The 21723-nt window shown below is 42.3% G+C and overlaps 2 protein-coding genes across 6 annotated transcripts in view; one reads left to right on the top strand and one right to left on the bottom strand.

Moving 5' to 3' along the window:
• Positions 1–21723, top strand: part of LOC143267226 (uncharacterized) — a 121155-nt gene that overhangs the window by 53582 nt on the left and 45850 nt on the right. The window lies entirely within an intron of this gene.
• Positions 1–21723, bottom strand: part of LOC143267224 (disks large homolog 5-like) — a 35799-nt gene that overhangs the window by 10864 nt on the left and 3212 nt on the right. Inside the window, exons 2-4 of one of the 3 annotated variants that reach the window (XM_076544240.1) lie at positions 13532–13641; positions 12606–12702; positions 12128–12442 (exon numbers count right to left, since the gene is read on the bottom strand). The exons of 1 other annotated variant lie outside the window; for it this stretch is intronic. In XM_076544240.1, coding sequence (XP_076400355.1) covers positions 12128–12146 — 19 coding nt within the window. In that variant the 5' untranslated portion in view covers positions 12147–12442; positions 12606–12702; positions 13532–13641. Of the gene's footprint in view, positions 1–12127; positions 12443–12605; positions 12703–13531; positions 13787–21723 lie in introns of those variants that run through there. One more of the 3 variants, XM_076544239.1, reaches the window with a different exon arrangement.

Genomic DNA, 21723 nt, shown 5'->3' with positions numbered 1-21723 from the left:
TAATTAGTTCTCCATGAACTGACCAGAAGCTGTTGTTTCCTTTCCCGGAGTCTCTCATGTGACTCAGCACCTCCTCTTTGCAAACCTAGAGATTTCTCTCTGCTTCATAAGAATTTTTCCAGTAATTCACCCATGTGGAACTGAAGTCTCACTTTACAAACCCTGCCTAAAATTGGCACTTCCCCTCCTCATATCCTTACCCAATAATATCAAAAATAAATCATGCCAAGGAATTTGGTAATGATCATTGAGGAGGAGGGTTGTATTCTCTGAAGTGATTAAGCACCTGAGGAAGGCTATGGTTAAGGGAAGGTGACTATTGGGAAATTGTACGTGAGCTGGGACTGTTATGAGACCCTAGCTGCTCTAGAATATCCTTTCTACATACCTGGTGTCTTAGCCAGCATTCTCCAGAAGTAATACAATGATTCTTTATGGAAATGGTATTTGTTAGAATGGCTTGCAGGCAGTGCTCTATCTTATCCAACAATATCTGGCTGTGAATGGAAAGGCCAAGAATCCAGGAGATGACCACTCCACAACACTGGATGTCTCAGCTGGTCTGCAGTATATGCTGGAATCTTAAAGAAGTAGGCTTTAATGCCAGTCAAGGAATGGATGTGCTAACAAGGCCAGTCAAGGAATGGTTGTGCTAACAAGGCAAGAGCAAGCAGAGAAAGAGTAAGAGCTTCATTCTTCCAAGTCCTTCCAACAAAATGAATTGCCCAAATTACTTCTGGATTAAAGATCTGAGTTAAAGGTGTGTGTAGCAGGAATCTTCAAAGTTCTTATTCTTAAAATCAAACCTGGAGCCAGGTATTGGCGTGAACACTAGAAGATCAGAGAAGCAGAACAAGCCACAGCTACCTCACCTTGCCAGTTCCTCAGCAGATCCTGTTTCCTTCAGACTGGAAGCCTCTGTGTCCTCATCCGAATGGATTTCAGCTGAACTGCTGCTCAAAAGCCTAAAACTTAACCAGCCAAATGCTTCTATTTCCTGGTTTTCACGCCTTATATACCTTTCTGCTTTCTGCCATCACCCCCTGGGATTAAAGGCTCATTTTCTGGGATTAAAGGCATGAGTCACCATGCTTGGCTGTATCCTTGAGCACACAGAGATCCAGACGGATTTCTGCTTCTGGAATGCTAGAATTAAAGGTGTGTGCTACCACTGCCTATCCTCTATGTTTAATATTGTGGCTGTTCCATTCTCTGACCCTAGACAAGTTTATTAGCATACACAATATTTTGGGGAACACAATGCTAGCACATTTTCCTTTTTTTGTCTAAAATTTAAAAAAAGCTTATAACTAATACAAGAAAAATTATATCCAATAAGTATATACAATATACACAGTCAAGATTACATTAACAATGTCTAGTACATTAACATGTGACAAAAATTCCATTAATATATTAACAATGTCCAGTCCAGTAACATTTGATAAACTCAGACAAAAAAATTCATTACTTATCCAATTTAAAACAAGTATCTTTTTAAAATTAGATTCCATAACCTCACTTTTTATCTTATCATATCTATATTCTCTCTCTTTTTCTTTTCATAATAGATTCAGTAATCTACCTTTTGTCTTTTTTATATCTTCCCCTTTTTTGTTTTAGTGTAGATTCAATGTTCTACCCATTTATCCTATTATTTATTTATCTTTTTTCTCAGAGTATATTCGATAATCTACCTCATATATCTATTCTCTTTTGTTATTTCTTTCTTTTTTCAAACAAAAACTCTGAATCTAATCTCCTTGTTCAGCTTTTTTCCTAACCATTAACAATTAACAACTTGTAACCAACCATTGTAAACAATGACAATATCCAAAACTCATTAAATGACCAAAAACCTCCCATCCCACCTCTTGAGAATGTGGGCATCGTTTTCTTAAAATTACTTCCTGCTTTCTGGGGATGAAGACATCTTTAGGGGATCCTGAAAAGATAATTTTTGGGTTAATTGTCAAGTCCTTTACCATTTGTCCAGTTGCTGCACATTGAGAAAGTGCAGGGCTTGTTTCAAGTCCTTGTTCAAGTAGTCTGTCAGGCTGGATCATCTCAGCTAGCCATCTCAAAATTGTCCTGAGTAGTCTGTATAAGTCAATATTTTGGTGGTGTTAATCAGCTTGATGGCTTTACAATTTACAGTCCATGTGGAATCATCTTTGTAGGGTCCCGTCATCCTTTTGAAGATTTCAAATTTGCTCCTCCAGAACACATCTTGCTCACTCCATGCATTCTCAGAAAGGAAAAAACCCTGTTTAAATTGGAAGACAGAGGTCATGGTTCCCTGCAGACATTTTTTTGTGTGCCTCATCTGTGGTTTGGAGCAATCACAGTCTCATAAATGTCTGTCTCTTGGAACCATGAACTTTCTTCCCTAGAAGAGAAAAATCTTCACAGCAATTTCTCCCCAACATTTGCCTTGCCAAACTTTTCCAAACTGACCTTTGCCGATGCTTTCTTGTAACATGATGGTTCAGGCAATTCTCTCCGAACAAGCAGTAGTAAACCCTTTGTCCCAGGTAGTAGCATCACCAACACGAAGAGATGTAGCAACTTGGAGCAGAAGTAGCTGCCTCCATGGTCCCACTGCCACTGTTTGTGTCTGGGCCCGGGCCTTAGCTTCTCCTTAGCAAACCTCCTAGGCCGGCCCCAAACTCGGGATCCTCCTGCCTCTGCCTCCTTCTGTAAATCCAACCAGTGTGAGACCACAACTGGCAATGTGTTACTTGGGCCTGACCTGGGGCTCACATGGCCACAGGTAAGTAGCTTTTTTGTGAATTTCTACCCACGAATGTTGGGTGCCAAATGTAGCAGGAATCTTCAAAATTCTTCTTAATAAAAAATAAAATCAAACCTGGAGCTAGGTATTGGGGTGAATGCTGGGAGACAGAGAAGCAGACCAAGCCACAGCTTCCGGGATAACCTCATCCCTCAAAGATCCAAATATAATTAGATATTCATACTTCAAAATAAGCACACATCTCCCACAGGTGTGCCCTCTATTCTTTGTTGTTTATTAATCTAGAAACAGTCACATTGACAACCAAAAATAGCCATCAAATTCATATTCCCCTCTTCACTAATATTCATGAGAATAAGGCTCACTTCAAGTGTAAAAGGAAGGAGTGACAATAATCATGATGACTTTTAGTGGCCTTTTTTTCGGTCATGGATTGCTATAATAGAATGAAATACCAGTCTTTGCTTTTGTGGGTAGGAGGGGATTAGCTAGAAACCCAAATCAATCTGGTCTCTCTCTAAATTGTAGATTTGAAATTCAAATAATTATGTTATGGCTGGTAGTAACTGTGGTGGAAAAGGGTCCAAGAGATAGAAAATGGGTTCTCTTTCAAGAAAGGAGAAGAAAGGAAACAGACTGTTCCTGTCAAAAAGAATGGGGTGTCAGGAAGAGCCACATGAATTTGGAATTGAGCTCCTCCAGAACACATCTTGCTCATTCCATGCATTCTCAGAAAGGAAAAATGCCTTCTTAAATTGAAAGACCAAGGAAAGCCTTCTATGGGGTCTTCATTGTAAACAGCAGCTAGAAGCCTCCTTTTGCTTTAACAGCAAAAAATGGTTTATTAAGATTTGAAGTTTCCCAAACAGATCAAGCTAATCAACTGTCTCACTTATCTAGAGGGCCTGATCCAGCTGGGGGCTCCTCAGCTATTGGTTCATAGTTCATGTGTTTCCATTCGTTTGCCTATTTGTCCCCGTGCTTTTTCCAATCTTGGTCTCAACAATTTTCGCCTATACAAACCCTCCTCTTTCCACCAATTGAACTCCTGGAGCTCCACTTGTGGCCTGGCCATGGATCTCTGCATTCGGTTCCCTCAGTCATTGGATGAGGTTTCCAGCACAACAATTAGGGTGTTTGGCCATCCTATCACCAGAGTAGGTCAGTTCTGGCTTTCTCTCGACCATTGCCAATAGTCTATTGTCGAGGTATCTTTGTGGATTTTACCAGGACCTGGCCTCAGTGCATGAGCTGGCTGTTTGGAACCTGGGGCTTATACAGGGACACTTGGCTACACTCAGCCTGGGAGGAGGGGACTGGACCTGCCGGGACTGATTCTACCAGGTTGAACTCAATCCCCAGGGGAGTCTTTGCCCTGGAGGAGAGGGGAATGGAGGGTAGGCTGGGGAGAAGGTGGGAGTGGGGAGAACAAGGGAGTCTGTGGCTGATATGTAAAATTAAATTAAATTATAAAACAAAATTAAAAAAAGATTTGAAATTTCTGGGTTGGGGATTGAGCTCAGTGGTAGATTTAGCTCAGTGGTAGAGCACTTGGCTAGCAAGTGCAAGGCCCTGTGTTCGGTCCTCAGCTCTGAAAAAGAAAGAAAAAAAAGACTTGGAAGTTTCTGTGATGGTCAAAGAGGCAGGATTGGAGACAGCAGCAATAGGAAACAAATCATAGTCCAGAGTTAAATAATGTTACAGAGCTCACCACTGACATTAGCTTGATGAGTGTGGGCACTGCAGTGTGTGTCACCAAGAATAATGACAATAGACAATGTGCCTGGTGCTGCTTTAGAAGCTTTCAACATCCATGGCTCTTCAAATGGGATACAGCCTTCCCCAAATCATCAAGCAGAATGGACTCCTCCATTTCTTGAGAACCTAAGCTCTGACAAGCAGTTGATGATTCAGGTTTGTATTTGGGACCTAGCTTCTGCAGTAAAGGGTAGGGTTTCTGATAAGAACTCCTCCACCAAAACAGTGGAAGGATGGCCAAAGGTACTGTCAGTCAACGGCCCCTCCCCATGTCCATCTGAAGCCTCCAGAAGAGGCTTCAATAGTCAAATTTACCAACTTTTCTTTTCTGGCTTGGGTTTATTGTCACTCATTATTTTACTGATTATTTCATTCTGACATAAATCCTTTAAAATTATTCTTCCTACAGATGAAATTCCACTATTGATATAGAATACTACTCATGGAGGGACATTTTTCTTTGCAGTAAGCTGAGGTTTATATTTTCTCCTCTGGCTTACTGTGATGGCTAATCTTGGCTGTCTACTTGACACATAGTTGAGGATTTGACTCCATCAAACTGGCTTGCAGGCATGCTTCTTTGGCATTTTCTTGTTGTTAACCAATAGGGGATGGTTCAGCCCTCTGTATGTACTGTCATTCCTAGGCAGGTGACCCTGGGCCTCAGAAGAAAGCTAGCCAAGCAGAGCAGTATACAGCATTCTCTGTGGTTTCAAGCCCCTCCCTTGGGATCTTGCCTTGGCTTCCGTTGATGATGAACTACAACCTGTGAGGTGAATAAACCCTTCACTTTCCCGATTGGCTCTTTGGACTTTTATCACAACAATAGAAAGCTAACTAGAACACTTGCCTTATTCTCAGGGCATGCTCTCATAGCCATCCTTCTCCTTGCAGACTGTAGCCCCTTTTTTCAACAATTACAAACTTCTGGATGCTGCAATCTGTTGCAGTATTTACTCTAACAATCACACCCACTACTGACACATCTCAAAGTATTTTTTATTTTTATCTCATATGTCATGCTTCTCTCTAATATGACATGCTTCCCTACTTTACTCTTTTGCAATTATCTCTGGATATTCCTGCCTGTTCCACTTTAAAAATTATCCTTTGCTCAATAATAGAACATTTACGGCCACCTTATTAAGTTCCACAGAAATGGGTGATATACAGTATTCACATTTTCTAATTCAATATCTATTGCAATAGTATTATTAATTTAGCAAAACTGATCGTATTTATTACCTACTTATCCCCAAAACCTTTAAAACCTCCATTCATTTAAGTCTTTAGGTTCTTTCAGAACATCAGCGATGAAGGTCTTGCATGTATTTAGGATTGCTCTTGGTTACCTCATAGCACTTTTTATTAATAGCATGCTTTTAAAGTGTGCTTATATAAAATGTCTTGTTTTCATAGTGTCCCATAAGTTTGGGTATGTTATATCTTCATTTTCGTTGATCTCTAGGAAGTCTTTAATTTCTTTATTTCTTCCTTAACCCATTGGTAATTCCATTGAGCATTATTTATTTTCCATGAAATTGTAGATTTTCTGTAGTTTTTGTTGTTGTTTCAATCTAACTTTAAACCATAGTGGTCTGATACAACACAGGAGGCTATTCCAATTGTTTTGGATCTGTTGAGATTTGCTTTGTGGCCAAGTATGTGGTCGATTTTAGATAAGGTTCCATGGGGTGCTGAGAAGAATGTATATTGTTTTTTGTTAGGATGGAATGTTCTGTAGATAGCTATTAAGTCCATTTGAGTCATGACATCAATTAAGTCCTTTATTTATCTGTTAAGTTCTGATTTGGGAGATCTGTCCAGTGGTGAAATTGGGGTGTGGAGGTCTCCCACTATTAATGTGTGGGGTTTTATATGTGGTTTAACTTTAGTAATGTTTCTTTTACATATGTGGGTGCCCTTGTAATTGGGGAGTAAATGTTCAGAATTGAAACTTGATCTTGGTAGATCTTTCCTGTGATGAGGATGTAAAGCCCTTCTTGATCTCTTTTGATTGATTTTAATTTGAAGTCTATTTTGCTGGATATCAGGATGGCTACACCTGCTTGTTTCTTAAGACCGTTTGACTGGAAAGTCTTTCCCAGCCTTTTATTCTTAGGTAGTGTCTATCTTTGAATTTGAGATGTGTTTCTTGTATGCAGCAGAAAGATGGGTCCTGCTTTTTTTATCCATTCTGTAAGCCTATGTCTTTTTATAGGTGAATTAAGTCCGTTGATATTAAGGGATATTAACGACCAGTGATTGTTCATTCCTGTTATTTTTTTGGTGGTAGTGTGTGTGTACTTCTCTTCTTTGGAGTTTACTGCTGTGGCTTTATCTATTGCCTGTGTTTTTGAGTGTGTATCTGACTTCCTTAGGTTGGAATTTTCCCTGTAGTGCTTTCTGTAAGGCTGGATTTGTGGATAAGTATTGTTTAAATCTGGCTTTGTCTTGGGATATCCAGTTCACTCCGTCTATGATGATTGAATGTTTTGCTGAGTATATTAGTCTGGGCTGACATCCATGGTCTCTTAGTGTCTGTATTACATCTGTCCAGGTCCTTTTGGCTTTCAAAGTCTCCATTGAGAAATCAGGTTTTATTCTGATGGGTTTGCCTTTATAAGTCATTTGGCCTTTTTCCTTAGCTGCTCTTAATATTCTTTCTTTATTCTGTATGTTTAGATGTTTAATTATTATGTGGTGAGGGGACTTTTTTTGGGTCTTGTCTGTTTGGTGTTCTATAGGCTTCTTGTATCTTCATAGCCATTTCCTTCTTTAAGTTGGGAAAGTTTTCTTCTATGATCTTGTTGAAAATATTTTCTGTGCCTTTGAGGTGGTATTCTTCTCCTTCTTTCTCTATTATTCTTAGGTTTGGTCTTTTCATGGTGTCCCAAATTTCTTGGACATTTTGGTTCATGGCTTTGTTGGCTTTAGTGTTTTCTTTGACTGATGAATCTATTTCTTCTACCATATCTTCAATGCCATAGATCCTCTCTTCCATCTCTTGCATTCTCTTGGTTATACTTGCATCTGAAGTACCTGATCGTTTCCTCAGATTTTCTATTTCGAGCATTCCCTCTGTTTGTGTCTTCTTCATTTTTTCTATTTCCCTTTTCAGGCCTTGGACTATTTCCTTCATCTGTTTCATTGCTTTTTCATGATTTTCTTCCAGGGCTTTATTGTTTTCTTCTACTTTATTTGTCCTTTCCTCTAGTTTTTTATAGCATTCTTCTCATTTTTGTTTGTCTTTTCCTCTATATAAACCTCTAGCTTCTTCATGATGTTATTCATAAGGCTGTTTTCTTCTGCTTCTTCCAATTTTTTGATGTTCAGGTTTGGATGTTGGAGGCGGGCTAGGTTCTGGTGATGCTGTATTGCTCTTCATTTTGGTGTATGTACTTCAGCCTTGATGTCAGCCCATCTCCTTGTGGTTCATTCTTTGTCTTATCAGTGCACATTGTCCAGATAAAGCTGACAGATTCAGGAAGTCTCTCTTTCTTATCCAGATGGGAATTCTCTTGTCCAGATGGGAAGTCCAGAGCAGGATGGGAGCTCTTGTCCAGATGGGAAGTCCGGGGAAGGATGGGAGTCTTGTCCAGATGGGAAGTCCAGGGCAGGATGGGAGGTAGGGGCCAGTCTCTAAGTCTCAAGAAGTGGCTGGAGTCTTGGGCAGATGGGTGAAGGGGCAGGGGGTGGATTGCATGGTAGGCTGGGGGTCTTGGAGACGGGGAGCCTTCCTGGTAGGGCTAAAAGGGAACCTGCCCAGTGGCCAGAACCCGGGGCCAAGTTGGTAAGGTCTTTCCAGAACTTGGAAACAACCTAGATGCCCTTCAACTGAATGGATAAATAAAATGGATAAATAAAATTGTTACATATACACAGTGGAATGCTACTCAGCAGAGAAAAACAATGACATCATGAGGTTGGAAGGCAAATGGATGGATCTAAAAAAAATCATCCTGAATGAGGTAACCCAGACTCAGAAAGACAAACATGGTACGTACTCAGTTATAAGAGGATACTAGATGTGGAACAAGGATGACTGGATTGCTACTCACATCACCAGGGAGGCTACCTGGAAAACAGGACCCCAGGAAAGACATAGAGATCACCCAATGATGGAGAAATGGATGAGATGTACATGAACAACCTGGACATGAGTGGGGGTAATGAAGGGTGAGTGTGGAGGGAAAGAGAGCTTGGGGGAGCGGGAAATCCCAGCTAGATCAAGAACAGAGAGGGAGAACAAGGAATAGGGGACCATGGTAAATGAAGACCACATGAGAATAGGAAGAAGCAAAGTGATAGAGAGGCCAACAGAAATCCACAAAGGTACCCCCACAATAGACTGCTGGCAGTGGTCGAGAGAGAGCCTGAACTGATCTACTCTGGTGATGCGATGGCCAAATACCCTAATTGTCATGCTAGAAACCCCATCCAATGACTGAAGAATCTGGATGCATAGAGCCATGGCTAGGCCCCAGGTGGAGCTCTGGGAGTCTAATTAGCGAGAAAGAGGAGGTTTTATATGAGCAAGAATTTTTGAAACCAAGGTTGGATAAAGCACAGGGACAAATAGCCAAAGGAATGGAAACACATAAACTGTGCACCAGTGGCTGAGGGGCCCCCGACTGGATCAGGCCCTCTGAATGGGTGAGACAGTTGATTGGCTTGATCTGTTTGGGAGGCATCCAGGCAGTGGAACTGGGTCATGTGCTCAGTGCATGAGTTGGCTGTTTGACACCTGGGGCTTCTGCAGTGTCCCTTGGCTCGGCCTGGGAGGATGGGACTGGACCTACCTGGACTGAGTCTACCAGGTTGATCTCAGTCCTCGGGGGAGGCTTTGACCTGGAGGAGGTGGGAATGGGGGGAAGCTGGGGGGAAGGAGAGAGGGGCAGGAGGGGAGAGAACAAGGGATTCCGTGGCTGATATGTAGAACTGAATTGTATTGTAAAATAAAATAAAATAAAAAAGTCTTGTTATATATTTTGAAGCCTGTTGTGAGTGGAACTCTTTCCCTGATTTCTTTGTCAGTATGGTTGTGATTAGTATACAGGAAGGCCACTGAATTTTGTGTATTAATTTTTCTATCTCTCACTTTTATGAATCTATCAGGCATAACAGATTTCTGATAAATTTTTAGTTTTAATTGTTTAGAATCATATCATCTGCAAATAAGGACATTTTGACTTCTCCTTTTCCTATTGTATCTCCTTTATCTCCTTCAGTTGTCTTATTGTTCTTGCTAAGAGTTAAAGTTCTATACTGAATAGGAGTAGAGGGCGTGAACATCATTTTCTTCTTCCTGCTTTTCTGGAATTGCTATGAGTTTTTTTTCTATTTAGCATCATGTTGCTGTGGGCTTGTGGTACAATGACTTTATTGTGTTGAATTATATCCTCTATATCCCCAGATTCTCCAGGATTTTATCGTTGATAAAGGTTGGATTTTTTTAAATTTTTTTCTTTTAGTACTCAGCAGAGAAAAACAATGACATCATGAGGTTTGCAGGTAAATGGATGGGTCTAGAAAAAGTCATCCTGAGTGAGGTAACCCAGACTCAGAAAGACAAATATGGTATGTACTCACACATAGGAAGATGCTAGATGTGGAACAAGGATGACTGGACTGCTAATCACATCACCAGTGAGACTACCTGGAAAATGGGACCCCAAGAAAGACACGGAGAAATGGATGAGATCTACATGAACAGCCTGGACATGAGTGGAAACAATGAAGGGCGAGGGTCGAGGGAAAGAGAGCGGGAGATCCTAGCTGGATCAAGAAAAGAGAGGGAGAACAAGGAATAGGAGACCATGGTAAATGAAGACCACATGGGAAAAGGAAGAAACAAAGAGCTAAAGAGTCCCACAGAAATCCACAAATATACCCCCAGAAAAGACTGCTGGCAATGGTCGAGAGACAGCCGGGACTGACCTACTCTGGTGATGGGATGGCCAAACACCCTAATAGCTGTGCCATAAACTCCATCCAAGGACTGAGGAATCTGGATGCAGACATCCACAGCTAGGCCCCGGGTGGAGCGTTGGGAGTCTAATTAGTGAAAAAGAGGAGGGTTTATGTGAGCGAGAATTGTTGAAACTAAGGTTGGATAAAGCACAGGAACAAATAGGCAAATGAATGGAAACACATGAATTGTGGACCAAATCCTGAGGGGCCCCCAACTGGATCAGGCCTTCTGAATGGATGGGACAGTTGATTGGCTTGATCTGTTTGGGAGGTCTAGGCAGTGGTACCAGGTCCTGGGCTCATTGCATGAGTTAGCTGTTTGAAACCTGGGACTTATGCAGGGACGCTTGGCTCAATATGGGAGGAGGGGACTGGACCTGCCTGGACTGAGTCTATCAGGTCGATCCCAGTCCTTGGGGGAGGCCTTGATCTGGAGGAGGTGGGAATGGGAGGTGTGCTGGGTGGAAGGGGAGGGGGGCTGAAGGGGAGAGAACAAGGGAATCTGTGGCTATTATGTAGAACCAAATAGTATTTTAAAATAAATAATAAATAATAATACTAATAATGGAATCCAATTTTAATCTATGTGTCAAGTAGCCAGCCAAGATTAGCCATCACATCGAGCCAGAATGGGAACATATAAACCTCAGGTTATTGCAAAGAACATTTACCCTCCATGAATAGGATTCTATGTCCATAGTGAAATTTCACCTGTAAGAAGGATAATTTAAAAGGATTTATGTCAGAAATGAAATAATAAGTCAAATAATGAGTGACAATAAACACAAGCCCAAAAGGAAAAGTTGCTAAATTTGACTATTGAAGCTTCTTCTGGAGGCTGCATTGTGGACATGGGGAGAGGCTGTTGGCTGACAGTACCTTTGACCATCCTTCCAGTGTTTTGGTGGAGGAGTTCTTATCAAAAACCCTACCCTTTACTACAGAAGCTAGGTCTTAAATACAAGCCTGAATCATCAACAGCATGCCAAAGCTCATGTTCTAGAGAGATAGAGAAGTCCATTCTGCTTGATGATTTGGGGAAGGCTAGATCCCATTTTGAGAGCCATGGATGTTGAAAGCTTCTAAAGCAGCACCAGGTACATTGTCTATTGTCATTATTCTTGGTGACACAAACTGCAATGGCCACACTTATCATGCTAGTGTCAATGGTGAGCTCTATAACATGATTTCATTCTGGAGTATGATTTGTTTCCTATTGCTGCTGCCTCCAATGCTGTGGATATTGTTCTATATAAATAAAACACTGATGGCCAGTGACCAGGCAGGAAGTAGGTTGCCAGGCAGGAAGTAGGTGGGACAAGGAGAGAGGAGAATGCTGGGAAGCGGAAGGCTGAGGGGAGAGACACTACAGCCACGGCCAGGACAAGCAGCATGTGAAGACGCTGGTAAGCCACCAGCCACGTGGCAAGGTATAGATTTATAGAAATGGGTTAATTTAAGATAAAAGAACAGTTAACAAGAAGCCTGCTATGGCCATACAGTTTATAAGTGATATAAGCGTCTGAGTGATTATTTTATAAGTGGATTGTGGGACTGCGGGGCTTGGGGAACCTGGAGAGAAGCCCTCCAGCAACACTCCAAAGCCTTTCACATTAAACTGTCAGAAAATGACTTGCTCACCAATATCTCTATCCTCCATGTTGTTGTCCCCCTATCAGGGTCGATTTGCTGTTGAATGTCAGGGTTTCCAAAAAGTCTTGTCTCAGGTTTTTCTGTCTCAAGTTCATTTTTGATGCTTTCTTTTCTTCAGGAATACTGATTTAACAGACCTATTGACTGGGGCTGGATCAACTGGAGGTCAATGGTATTTGCCTCAACAGTGAGATCACAGCTGTAAGGGATGTCTTCTGAGGAGGCCTTGATATGAGGGTGGAGGACTTCATGGGTTCAAAGCATCTATGGGTTCTTTGGCCTCCTCAGTTCTCCAAAGACCTGCTATGTGAGAAGGAAAGGCAATCAGAGCCAGAAGCAGACTGGCTGGTCCACAGGCTAGAAAAAGCTCAGGACCTATTCACACTGGAAGCCAAGGTCCAGAGTACTCAGTCCCCCAACAACACCATGTTTGCTGGCGATGGGATGCAAATGGGGGCTCACTTGCCTTTGACACTTATTGCTCCTGTGACAGCAGCTCTGTCTGCAGGGAGATCTCATCCTGGGCTGTGGACTGTTTCAACTCAGATTGAAGATTTTCTGACCTAGAGAAGGAAGGCAGTCAGGGAACAGGTCTGGTGGGGACCTACCATGTCAGCTAATGAGCCTGAAACAACTCTAGTCAGCTGGACAACCCAGCATGACCTTTCAGCTGAGGTCATTCCCTGGTTGTTTAAATACATTATTTGGAAAAAATAACAGTGTAGCAAGGTCTGAGTTACAGTTCAGGGCAGATAGGAATGGCCTTGAAGAGGTACCAGGTAAAGGTGAGCACATGGGAAACTGAATGTAGACCCTATAGCAGAGCCTGCAAAGTAAAAGCAGTGAAGGATCTGATTATTCCTACAGCACAGAAACCAGCCTCAGTTCAACTCCTCAACTCCTAAATCTTCTTATAATAGAAAGAAAAGTCTTTTCATGGGAAACAGATGCACACTGCAGAGAGCCTATAATCTGCAGGACTGTGCTGCATGCAGATCTGCCCAAAAGTAGGATCTTTTCCCTAAAGGTGATGTTCTGGAAGGAAAATAAAGTGGCAGGAGCACACACTGTCCTACACAACTAACCCTCCTCCTGCTAGGTTGAGGACTGCCATAGGGAGATTTATGGGGAGAAACAGGGGACAAGGTACTGAGAAGATTCCAGAGAGCTCAGAAGGGAATAAGGGGTACACACTCCCCAGAAACACTGAGGATCCAACATAGTGTTTCCTGGAGAAATTCTTATTGACTGAGCCAGCACAATACCCTGAGGTGTTCTTTCCCTGGTTCTGGCTGGGAGCCATCCAGATGGGAAGAATCCCCCAAAAGGACAGAGATCCAGGGACATGTGACCTACAGGGTTCTCACTGTTCCTCCAAGCTTGGGCTCCCACCTCATCTCACAGACATTGCAGCTTTTCTGCCAAGTCCTCTTGCTAGGTGACCAGCTCCTTCTCCTTCAGCAGGTCCTTCAGTCTTTCATCCAGACTCTCTTGATCCTGTTCTTTAGAAGATTATGTTCTCAGTGGAGGCTTGCTCACTCACATGCACACACATAAATTCATGAACACACACAAGTACATGTCTGCACACATAAAAGCACACTCTAATGCAGTAACATGTTTAATTTCCCAGCTAATGTTAATATAGGAGCCATTAACAGGAATACTACTAGTAGAATATTAACTTTTTAGGATGATAGAAGAATATAGTGGCCATGAGAAACAGACAGCTCAATCATTGAAGTGCCTCTCCTGTAAAACTAATGCACAGACATGTGGACCTCTGGGGTACTGGTTGGTTAGCCAACCCTGCTTAGGAAGTTCCCCAGGCTGTGCAGTATAGGAATGTTCCCCAGCAAAGGACAACTGGACCAGCTCACTGGTCTTATTCACTAATTCCCAGTTGACCCCCAGGTGATAAACTTCCTCCAAAAGGAGCTCCCTTTACCACAGGCTGCCTCACGTCAGAGCAAATGAGCTCAGGAAACTAGAAACCTGACAAGCCCATGAACCTGGAGAATCTCAACAATGAGAAGTCAAAATCAACAATTCCTCACTATTATGTGATCGTGTCAATGATTTCTTTGAGCAACCAAAAGCTGACTATATCAGGGCCAAATTATTGCCTGTATTATTTCATGCTGAACAATAATTCATGGAGGGGCTCAATCAATTTATACTTTTTCACTCAGTGAATGATAGACATCTAGATAGTTTCTACTTTGAAACTACTCTGAGGAATGCTGCTACAACACTAATGTCCCCTAGCTTCTCCTTGGACACCCACTTCATGTTCTAGAATCACTGGTTCACCTGAGAACTGCAGTTTAACTTTCTGAAGAAGAGTCTGTGGCTTCTCACTGTGCTATATCATGGTATACCACCAGCAATGTCTGAGAATCCTCACTGTCCCCAACCCTTCATGATGCTGATTTTAACTAAGAATGAAGAACTTTGAAGAAAGGCAGTTACTGAGTGCTACAGACACAGCATGTGGTGAGTGCTTTAGACCCTCAGGAGCCTAGGGTGTGCACTGAGACAGCCCCATTCTCACACCACAGCATGACTAGGGAAGTTCTGATGAACTTAGACGCAGCTAGAACCACACTGTAAGTCAGAATCCCTCAACAAATAAAATCCAGTCCTACTTTCAAGGAAAATGATAACTGAGAAAAGTTAGGCAAAGGTGGAAAGAAAGTGGTAGCAGGCAATGCGGATGAGGACAAGACAGGGCATCAGAAGACACAGTGAGCATATGACCATTGAGTATGCAGTCACCACTCACCCAGAGCAGAGAAAGGACACAAATCTTCAGTCAGCCTATCTTGCCTCTCAGACACCTTGACTTGCCACAGAGGCCTCTGCCTCATCTTCCTGTACCATATTTCTTTGGTATGCTCCAAAGACTTTTCTTGTAGATAAATATTATTCCCTCTACAGTTACCTGAAAACCATTGACTTAGAGTAGTTTTGTGTCCTTTTGTCCCAGAGAGCAAGGTGGACATGTAGAAAGATGGGCAGCAGCATACAATATTAGATGGATGCAAAGTGAGTGTGCACAGTACTTTTTCATCAAAGTCGGACTCCATCATCATCAAAGATGTTTCACTCACAAAAAAGTGGACATATTGATGCATCCAAACACATACTTGCACATATAAGCATCCATACTCACAGACATACACACACAAGCACATAAATCAATACATACAGGAACCATAGACACACACAACCACATATGAGCACATACACACACATTATCATGCACACAACATGCAGTAGACACAAAGACACACAAAAACACATATAGGTCCACATACACAGATGTACAGAAATGCATCGCACAGCATGCATGCGCACACACACTTGCCTGCGTGCACGCACATACACACATGCACACACACACACACACACACACACACACACACACACACACACACACACAAACACACTGATTCCAGAATGGCCAGGGATAGAAGAATACCTTTCAGAAAGTCTTCTGCTGCAGGGGGAGGGAGTGGGTTGTCCCTGCTGTCTACAAGGCACTTAGTCTCAGCCAGGCTCTACTACTCTGGTTTGCACTTACTTTTACTTTCATGAGCTTTGTCTATCCCAAGACTCACTGATCCCATGGGTTCCAAGTTGATCCATCACAGTCTCTTTACTAGACCTACCCTGGCTCCTCCACAGAAGACCCTGCCTAGCTCAAGAGAAAGAAAGCGACCCATGGTCAAAACCCAGGAAGTTTATAACAGGTTGTAGTGCATGTGATATGAAAATAGCCCCAATGTCAGTCAGAAGGAGGCCAATGAAGTGACCTATAATGCTTTTCAAGATTGCAGCACTCTACACAGGTATGAGAGGGAAATGTTCTAAGATACAGCCATGCACGTGATGTAGTCAGAGCAACACAATGTCAGCAAGAAGATGCACTGTGTGATTCTGTGTTGTGAAGCCAATGAGACAAACCGGACATTTCCTGTGGTACTAGCTTTGTGCCTACTATTTTTAAAAACACCTGTATTGTTTGATTTTTGTTATTTTTTAGAAAATACATTAACACCAAAACAATAAATGTAAATGAAGAAATAGAAAGCTACTACAGCCTTCCTCTTTCTGAACAATTGAAACTTGTAGAAATTGGATGAGAATAAACAAGACACAAGGCCTACCTTGGAGGACAGGAGATCCAAAGAGTGCTGGCCAGCCAGATGAGCCAAAAGAGAAAATTTCAGGTTCAGGGAAAGGCCTGAGCTCCAGGGAATAAGAGAGTGGGCAACGGATGACAACACGGGATTTCATTATGTAGCCTCTGAACACACCCACCAATGAACACATTTACCCATGCATGCATAGACAACACATAGACCACAGAAATCAGAAGTGAGCAGGAAACAATGAAGAGGACATCATGCTGAATGAACAGTTGAATTTAGACTATGCACATCAGGTGTTTCAACTGGGACCCACAATATGGCAATCCATCTCTTGGGGCCTAAAACATCCTAGGGCAGCATAAAGCTGAGTCAGACTATGTTGAGGGGATTGGAGTAAATGTTTTCTTGCAGCTTCAAATCTGTCACCCCAACCTTCACCCTGTCAAAGTCCTCCCACATGTATGGTCATCCAGGCAGTTCCAGACTGGAAAGTCCATGATGCTCCTAGAGGACTGTCCAGCCCCATGCCGAGAAAAAGGACTGAGAAGGTGGTACTCAGGCATCTGTCACTATGAACCAAGAGCTTGGCAAAAGGAAGAGAACTCATTGGGATGCAGGAAGAAAGAAGAAGACCGCATGTCACCCAAAACGTTGACAATGAAAACCACTCACTTGGAACTGGGGCTGGACTCTAGTCCTTGCAGGCTGCTTCCTACCTGTGATCTCACATGACCCCTGCAAAGCAAATGAGCCACAGGCCACTGACATCATCAATGAAACCTATGTGCTGTTCCCTAAGTAGCACCCTGCATAGCAGCCCTCTGATCATAATGACATATAGGTGTGTGATATGTGACTGACCCAGTTCTCTATGTACTGCAGCTTCTGGCAGAGCAGGAGGGTTTGCTTGACAATTATCCAGATTCTTGAAAGAGGCTAACTCTCCAGAAAGACTTGGGAATGATCACAGAAATCAACACTTGGATGGTATGTAGGTGGGAGTCTGGGTAGATGGGTGGATGGTATATGAGTGTCTTTATGTTTATGGTTGGACAGGTGGGCACCTGCCCCCACTGTCTCAGCCTACCTGCTGCTGCTTAGCAGAAGGGTCACAGATCATCTCATGAGCCTCCCTCAAGAGCCTCTTCAGCTCCTCACAGGACTCTTGCAGTTCAGTCTGCTCCTTCCAAGGCAGTCTGTTCTTCAGTCTCAACACATGTACATTCTTCTGTAGCTGAGTACACTCTCATAGAACCTGGACATTGATATAACTGAACAACCACCAAAATATGGTGAGCCCCAAAGAGCCTTCACTTGCCATCCCTAACTCCAAGTACCACCAGCCTTGAAAAGTCCCAGACTCAAAGACAGCCCAGGAATGGGGCTCTCAGTAGCCAAGTCAGCATCACTAAGAGGCAGGCCAAATCCAGAGAATAACCAAATTCCAAAGAGAATCAAACTACTTCTGAAAACCCTGATGCCAAAAGGGAACCTGTACATCTGAGAACAGAGTACAGTCCACACCGGTTCTTAACTATTCATTGTATTGGGAAATCATCAGCAGGTAGAGAGCAAACACTCTTGGAAGGAGGGCAGAAGTTCCAAAAGGAATAAATTCGGTCTACTGGTTCCATGGAAACCAGGTCTGTGATGCCCCTGCCAGTGCCCAGAGGACCTGGGCTGCCAGACATCCCCTTCTTGCTACAAACCAGTTTTCTGTCTCAGCACTCCCAAGGCTGGCAGGACAATGATGGGAGGGCCTCAGTGCTTTCCCACACTGAGTCCAAGAGGCACAAGTCCAAGGGCCACAAGGCAGGCTGCTTGCTAAGAGGCAGACAGGCTGGAACCAGAGCCCTCACTTTGAGTCAAGGAAAAAGAACGGCAGAGACAGTTCCTCTCATGATAAAGCACACACTTACCTGAAGGATTCAGTCTCTTCAATCAGACCCGTGCACTTGTCCAAGGCATCACTGATCTCTATGGGCAATTTCTGCAGGTCAGACATCACCTGCTTATGCTCCATTTTGAGCAGATCAAGCTCAAAATTCAGTCTGTAATTGGACATGGCCCAAGGAGAAAAGAACCTCATGAACACAGGCCACAAGGATTACATGAGTGAGGCTAGGTAATAGACTACCCCAGCCCAATGGATGCCATAGCCTGGCACTTACTCATTGGGACCTCCTGGTACTTATTAAATTTCCCATCCTGTCCCCAAGCCAGAAGATGCAGCTGGTCCAAAGAAGTGTGCCAGTTATACATGAGCTCTCTCAGTGGCCTAGAGCTATAGATTAGCTCTCTATGCACTTGCCAGTTTCTGTGCCTCATATCCGGGCCCACCAGAAACCTATGATGACATTTCTCCTGTCTTTACAACATGGATTCATATATCTTGGTGTCTATTGCTGCACAGAGGAACAGAGCACATAATGAGAATTTGCAGGGAGGATTCCCAATTTCAGGATGGCTTTATCAATTCCACAGGGAATTCCAGTGTTCCACCAAGATGAGCACAGTGCCCAAGAGGCATGCAGCTCAATGTGGGCTTCCCTGGCCTCAGCAGTGCCATCTGCTGGAAACTGTGTGAAATCCTCAGACCATGCCACAGAGCCTGGACACTCAGGAGCACATAGACCCACAGACTCACACACACACACACACACACACACACACACACACACACACACAAATAAATATATACATATACACAGAAATAGACACACAGACACAGACACATGTGGGGCGTTTACCCACCAACCCCACAGCTCCGCAGAGTTTTCTTGAGTGCAAATAGCAGGAAATATTAGATAGAAGGATTTATACCAGAGAATCTTGCAGGGATAAACAGACAGAAAATAAAGAATAGCCCCAAGAGGTCCTGGAACCTATTCCAAATGGCCCTGACTGTTTCTGCCCCAGGGTTTTTATAGAGATGCCAAGGGGTGAAGCAAAAGACCTCCTACCCCAGCACAGCCAAATGCAGACCATCTCAGATACCTGCACTCAGGCCCGTAGTCCTGATCATTTCTATTCAGACCTGCTGAGTAAAGCCACGAGGAACCCCAGAATGGGCTCCCACAGTTCCCCCTTCTTAATATATAAAAAATAACTATTAATGACTTACAGCAATCTCCATAGCTGTTACACCTCCCAGTATGGGAGTAGAAGATGATATAGATGGCATTTCTCTTTTGAATTAGCTCCAACGGGACTACAGCAGTCTTAGCTGCCTCAAGCCCTTTCTAAACCAAAAACTCTTAAGGCGACTACAAACTTAAAGAATCCCTTAGCTTCATCATTACCATTAACAGGTTAACATAAATATCACTATACATAGTCACAATTCTCTCCATCTTACAACTCAAAGCAAACTCTTAACAGAACCATTTGAATTAGCATATATGGTACCATATATAGTTAACAATTTTCTCCATCTTAGAGCTTTAACTCCATCATTTGAATTTTCTTGTTAACAGAACATAGGAAAAACTTTGATGTATTCACATTGAATTTAAATATTTCCTTAACTCCACAAAACCAGGCTGCATTAATATCAATAGGTTTCTGGGAACATAATTCAATCTCATAACTCTTCCTTTTCTTTATAATTTTTTAAACAAAATCTCAAACCTAGTTAGAAGAACCCCAACTTATACAATTCCTACAAACCAATACTGAAAAGCAATATTTTCAATCTAACCATTATCACTTTGAAAACTTTTAGCAAAACATCCAAAAGAGTTTTGTACTTTAAATTTAGTATACCCATTTGCATTTCTTACTAACATAACATTAATCCACTAAAATAAGAAAGTGTTTTTAAATGACATAGACTAAGGAATATTAACTCTCCCTTTTCTTTATAATTTAAGCAAAGTCTCAAGCCTAGTTAGAAAACCCAATCTTTACCATTTAAACAGTTCCACTTGTAACACAAAACCAGTTTCCACAAAACAATTCATGAATCACAAGTAAATAAAGCATATATGCATACACAAAACTGCATCTTGATTCTAGGTAGAAATAAATTTCTTCATTTAACCCAATTCCAGAAAACCGTTCCTAGGTCATTACTCAAAACTGTCCCATTGCAATGAAATCTCTATTGTTTATTCCATTTCTTAAGTCTTAAAATTCAAATGATAAATTTTGGTACTAGCCTTCCAAATATGAGAAATCCATAACAAAAATCTTTTTGTAATTTTATCTCATTTTAAGTTCAAAAAGTTTAAACAAGAAAAATTCTGGTATCAGGCTTTCACTTCCAAATATGAAGAGATGTTTTTCAACCAAAACTTTTTGCAGTTAATAAATTTTGTTCAAACAAGCTTCTCTGAACTTTTATTCTCAAGCCAGAAATCTTTTTAGGTACAGTAGTATTCTAAAGAGCACCATTTTTTATATTAGCTCAGGTTTTTCTGTGCTGCATTGATATTCAGGGATCTCTGCTGTGGGATGGTGTGTATGTCAAATTGCTCTGATTGGTCAATAAATAAAACACTGATTGGCCATTGGCCAGGCAGGAAGTAGGTGGGACAAGGAGAGAGGAGAAATCTAGGAAGCAGAAGGCTGAGGCAAAAAGACACTGCCAGCCACCACCATGACCAGCAGCATGTGAAGACGCCAGTAAGCCACCAGCCACGTGGCAAGGTATAGATTTATGGAAATGGATTAATTTAAGCTATAAGAACAGTTAGCAAGAAGCCTGCCACAGCCATCCAGTTTGTATGCAATATAAGTCTCTGTGTTTACTTGGTCAGGTCTGAGCGGCTGTGGGACTGGCAGGTGACAAAGATTTGTCCTGACTGTGGGCAAGGCAGGAAAACACTAGCTACAGGTCCTATCAACAAGAACTTCTTTCCAGCAAACAATATGGTTGATAATCCCTGGGTCTATACTTGTGTCCCAACTCTCCCTTCTGATCTCTCTGGTATGTTCTCAGCAGGCTTTCCTTGAACTCAAAGAGCTCTGCCTGCTTATGCCTTCAAAGTGATGGGATTTAAAGTTATGTCTCACCATATCTGAAATTACATATTTATTCAGGAATAACACATGTAGGGATGAGATTCACATCATTGTCACTATTTGATGTCACACTGGCTCTCTTCATTGTCTGAGCATTACCCATGTAAAGTGTACTGGGGATATAACAAGTTTAGTCATTGGCAGGATGAACTCTGGCAGATGTCTCTGCTGAGAATTATTCAGAAACGTCGCAGAATGTTGTGGAACAGACTTCTCAGGGAGTACCAGGATATAATTTCCCAGCTGTAGACCTAAGGATAACACAGCTGGTTTTCTTTATTACCAGAGTTCATAAAGTTGCAATATTCTCAGACACATGAATCAAGAAATGCTGCTCTAGCATGACAGGCACTATTTTGCAGGAGAGCTGATTTTTCCACATGACCTTATTCAGCTGTCTAG

The sequence above is a fragment of the Peromyscus maniculatus genome, chromosome 9, assembly GCF_049852395.1.
Source record: "Peromyscus maniculatus bairdii isolate BWxNUB_F1_BW_parent chromosome 9, HU_Pman_BW_mat_3.1, whole genome shotgun sequence".
NCBI lineage: Eukaryota > Metazoa > Chordata > Mammalia > Rodentia > Cricetidae > Peromyscus > Peromyscus maniculatus.
The sequence above is the reverse complement of the archived record's forward strand: the minus strand, read 5'-3'. Positions and strand labels throughout refer to the sequence as shown.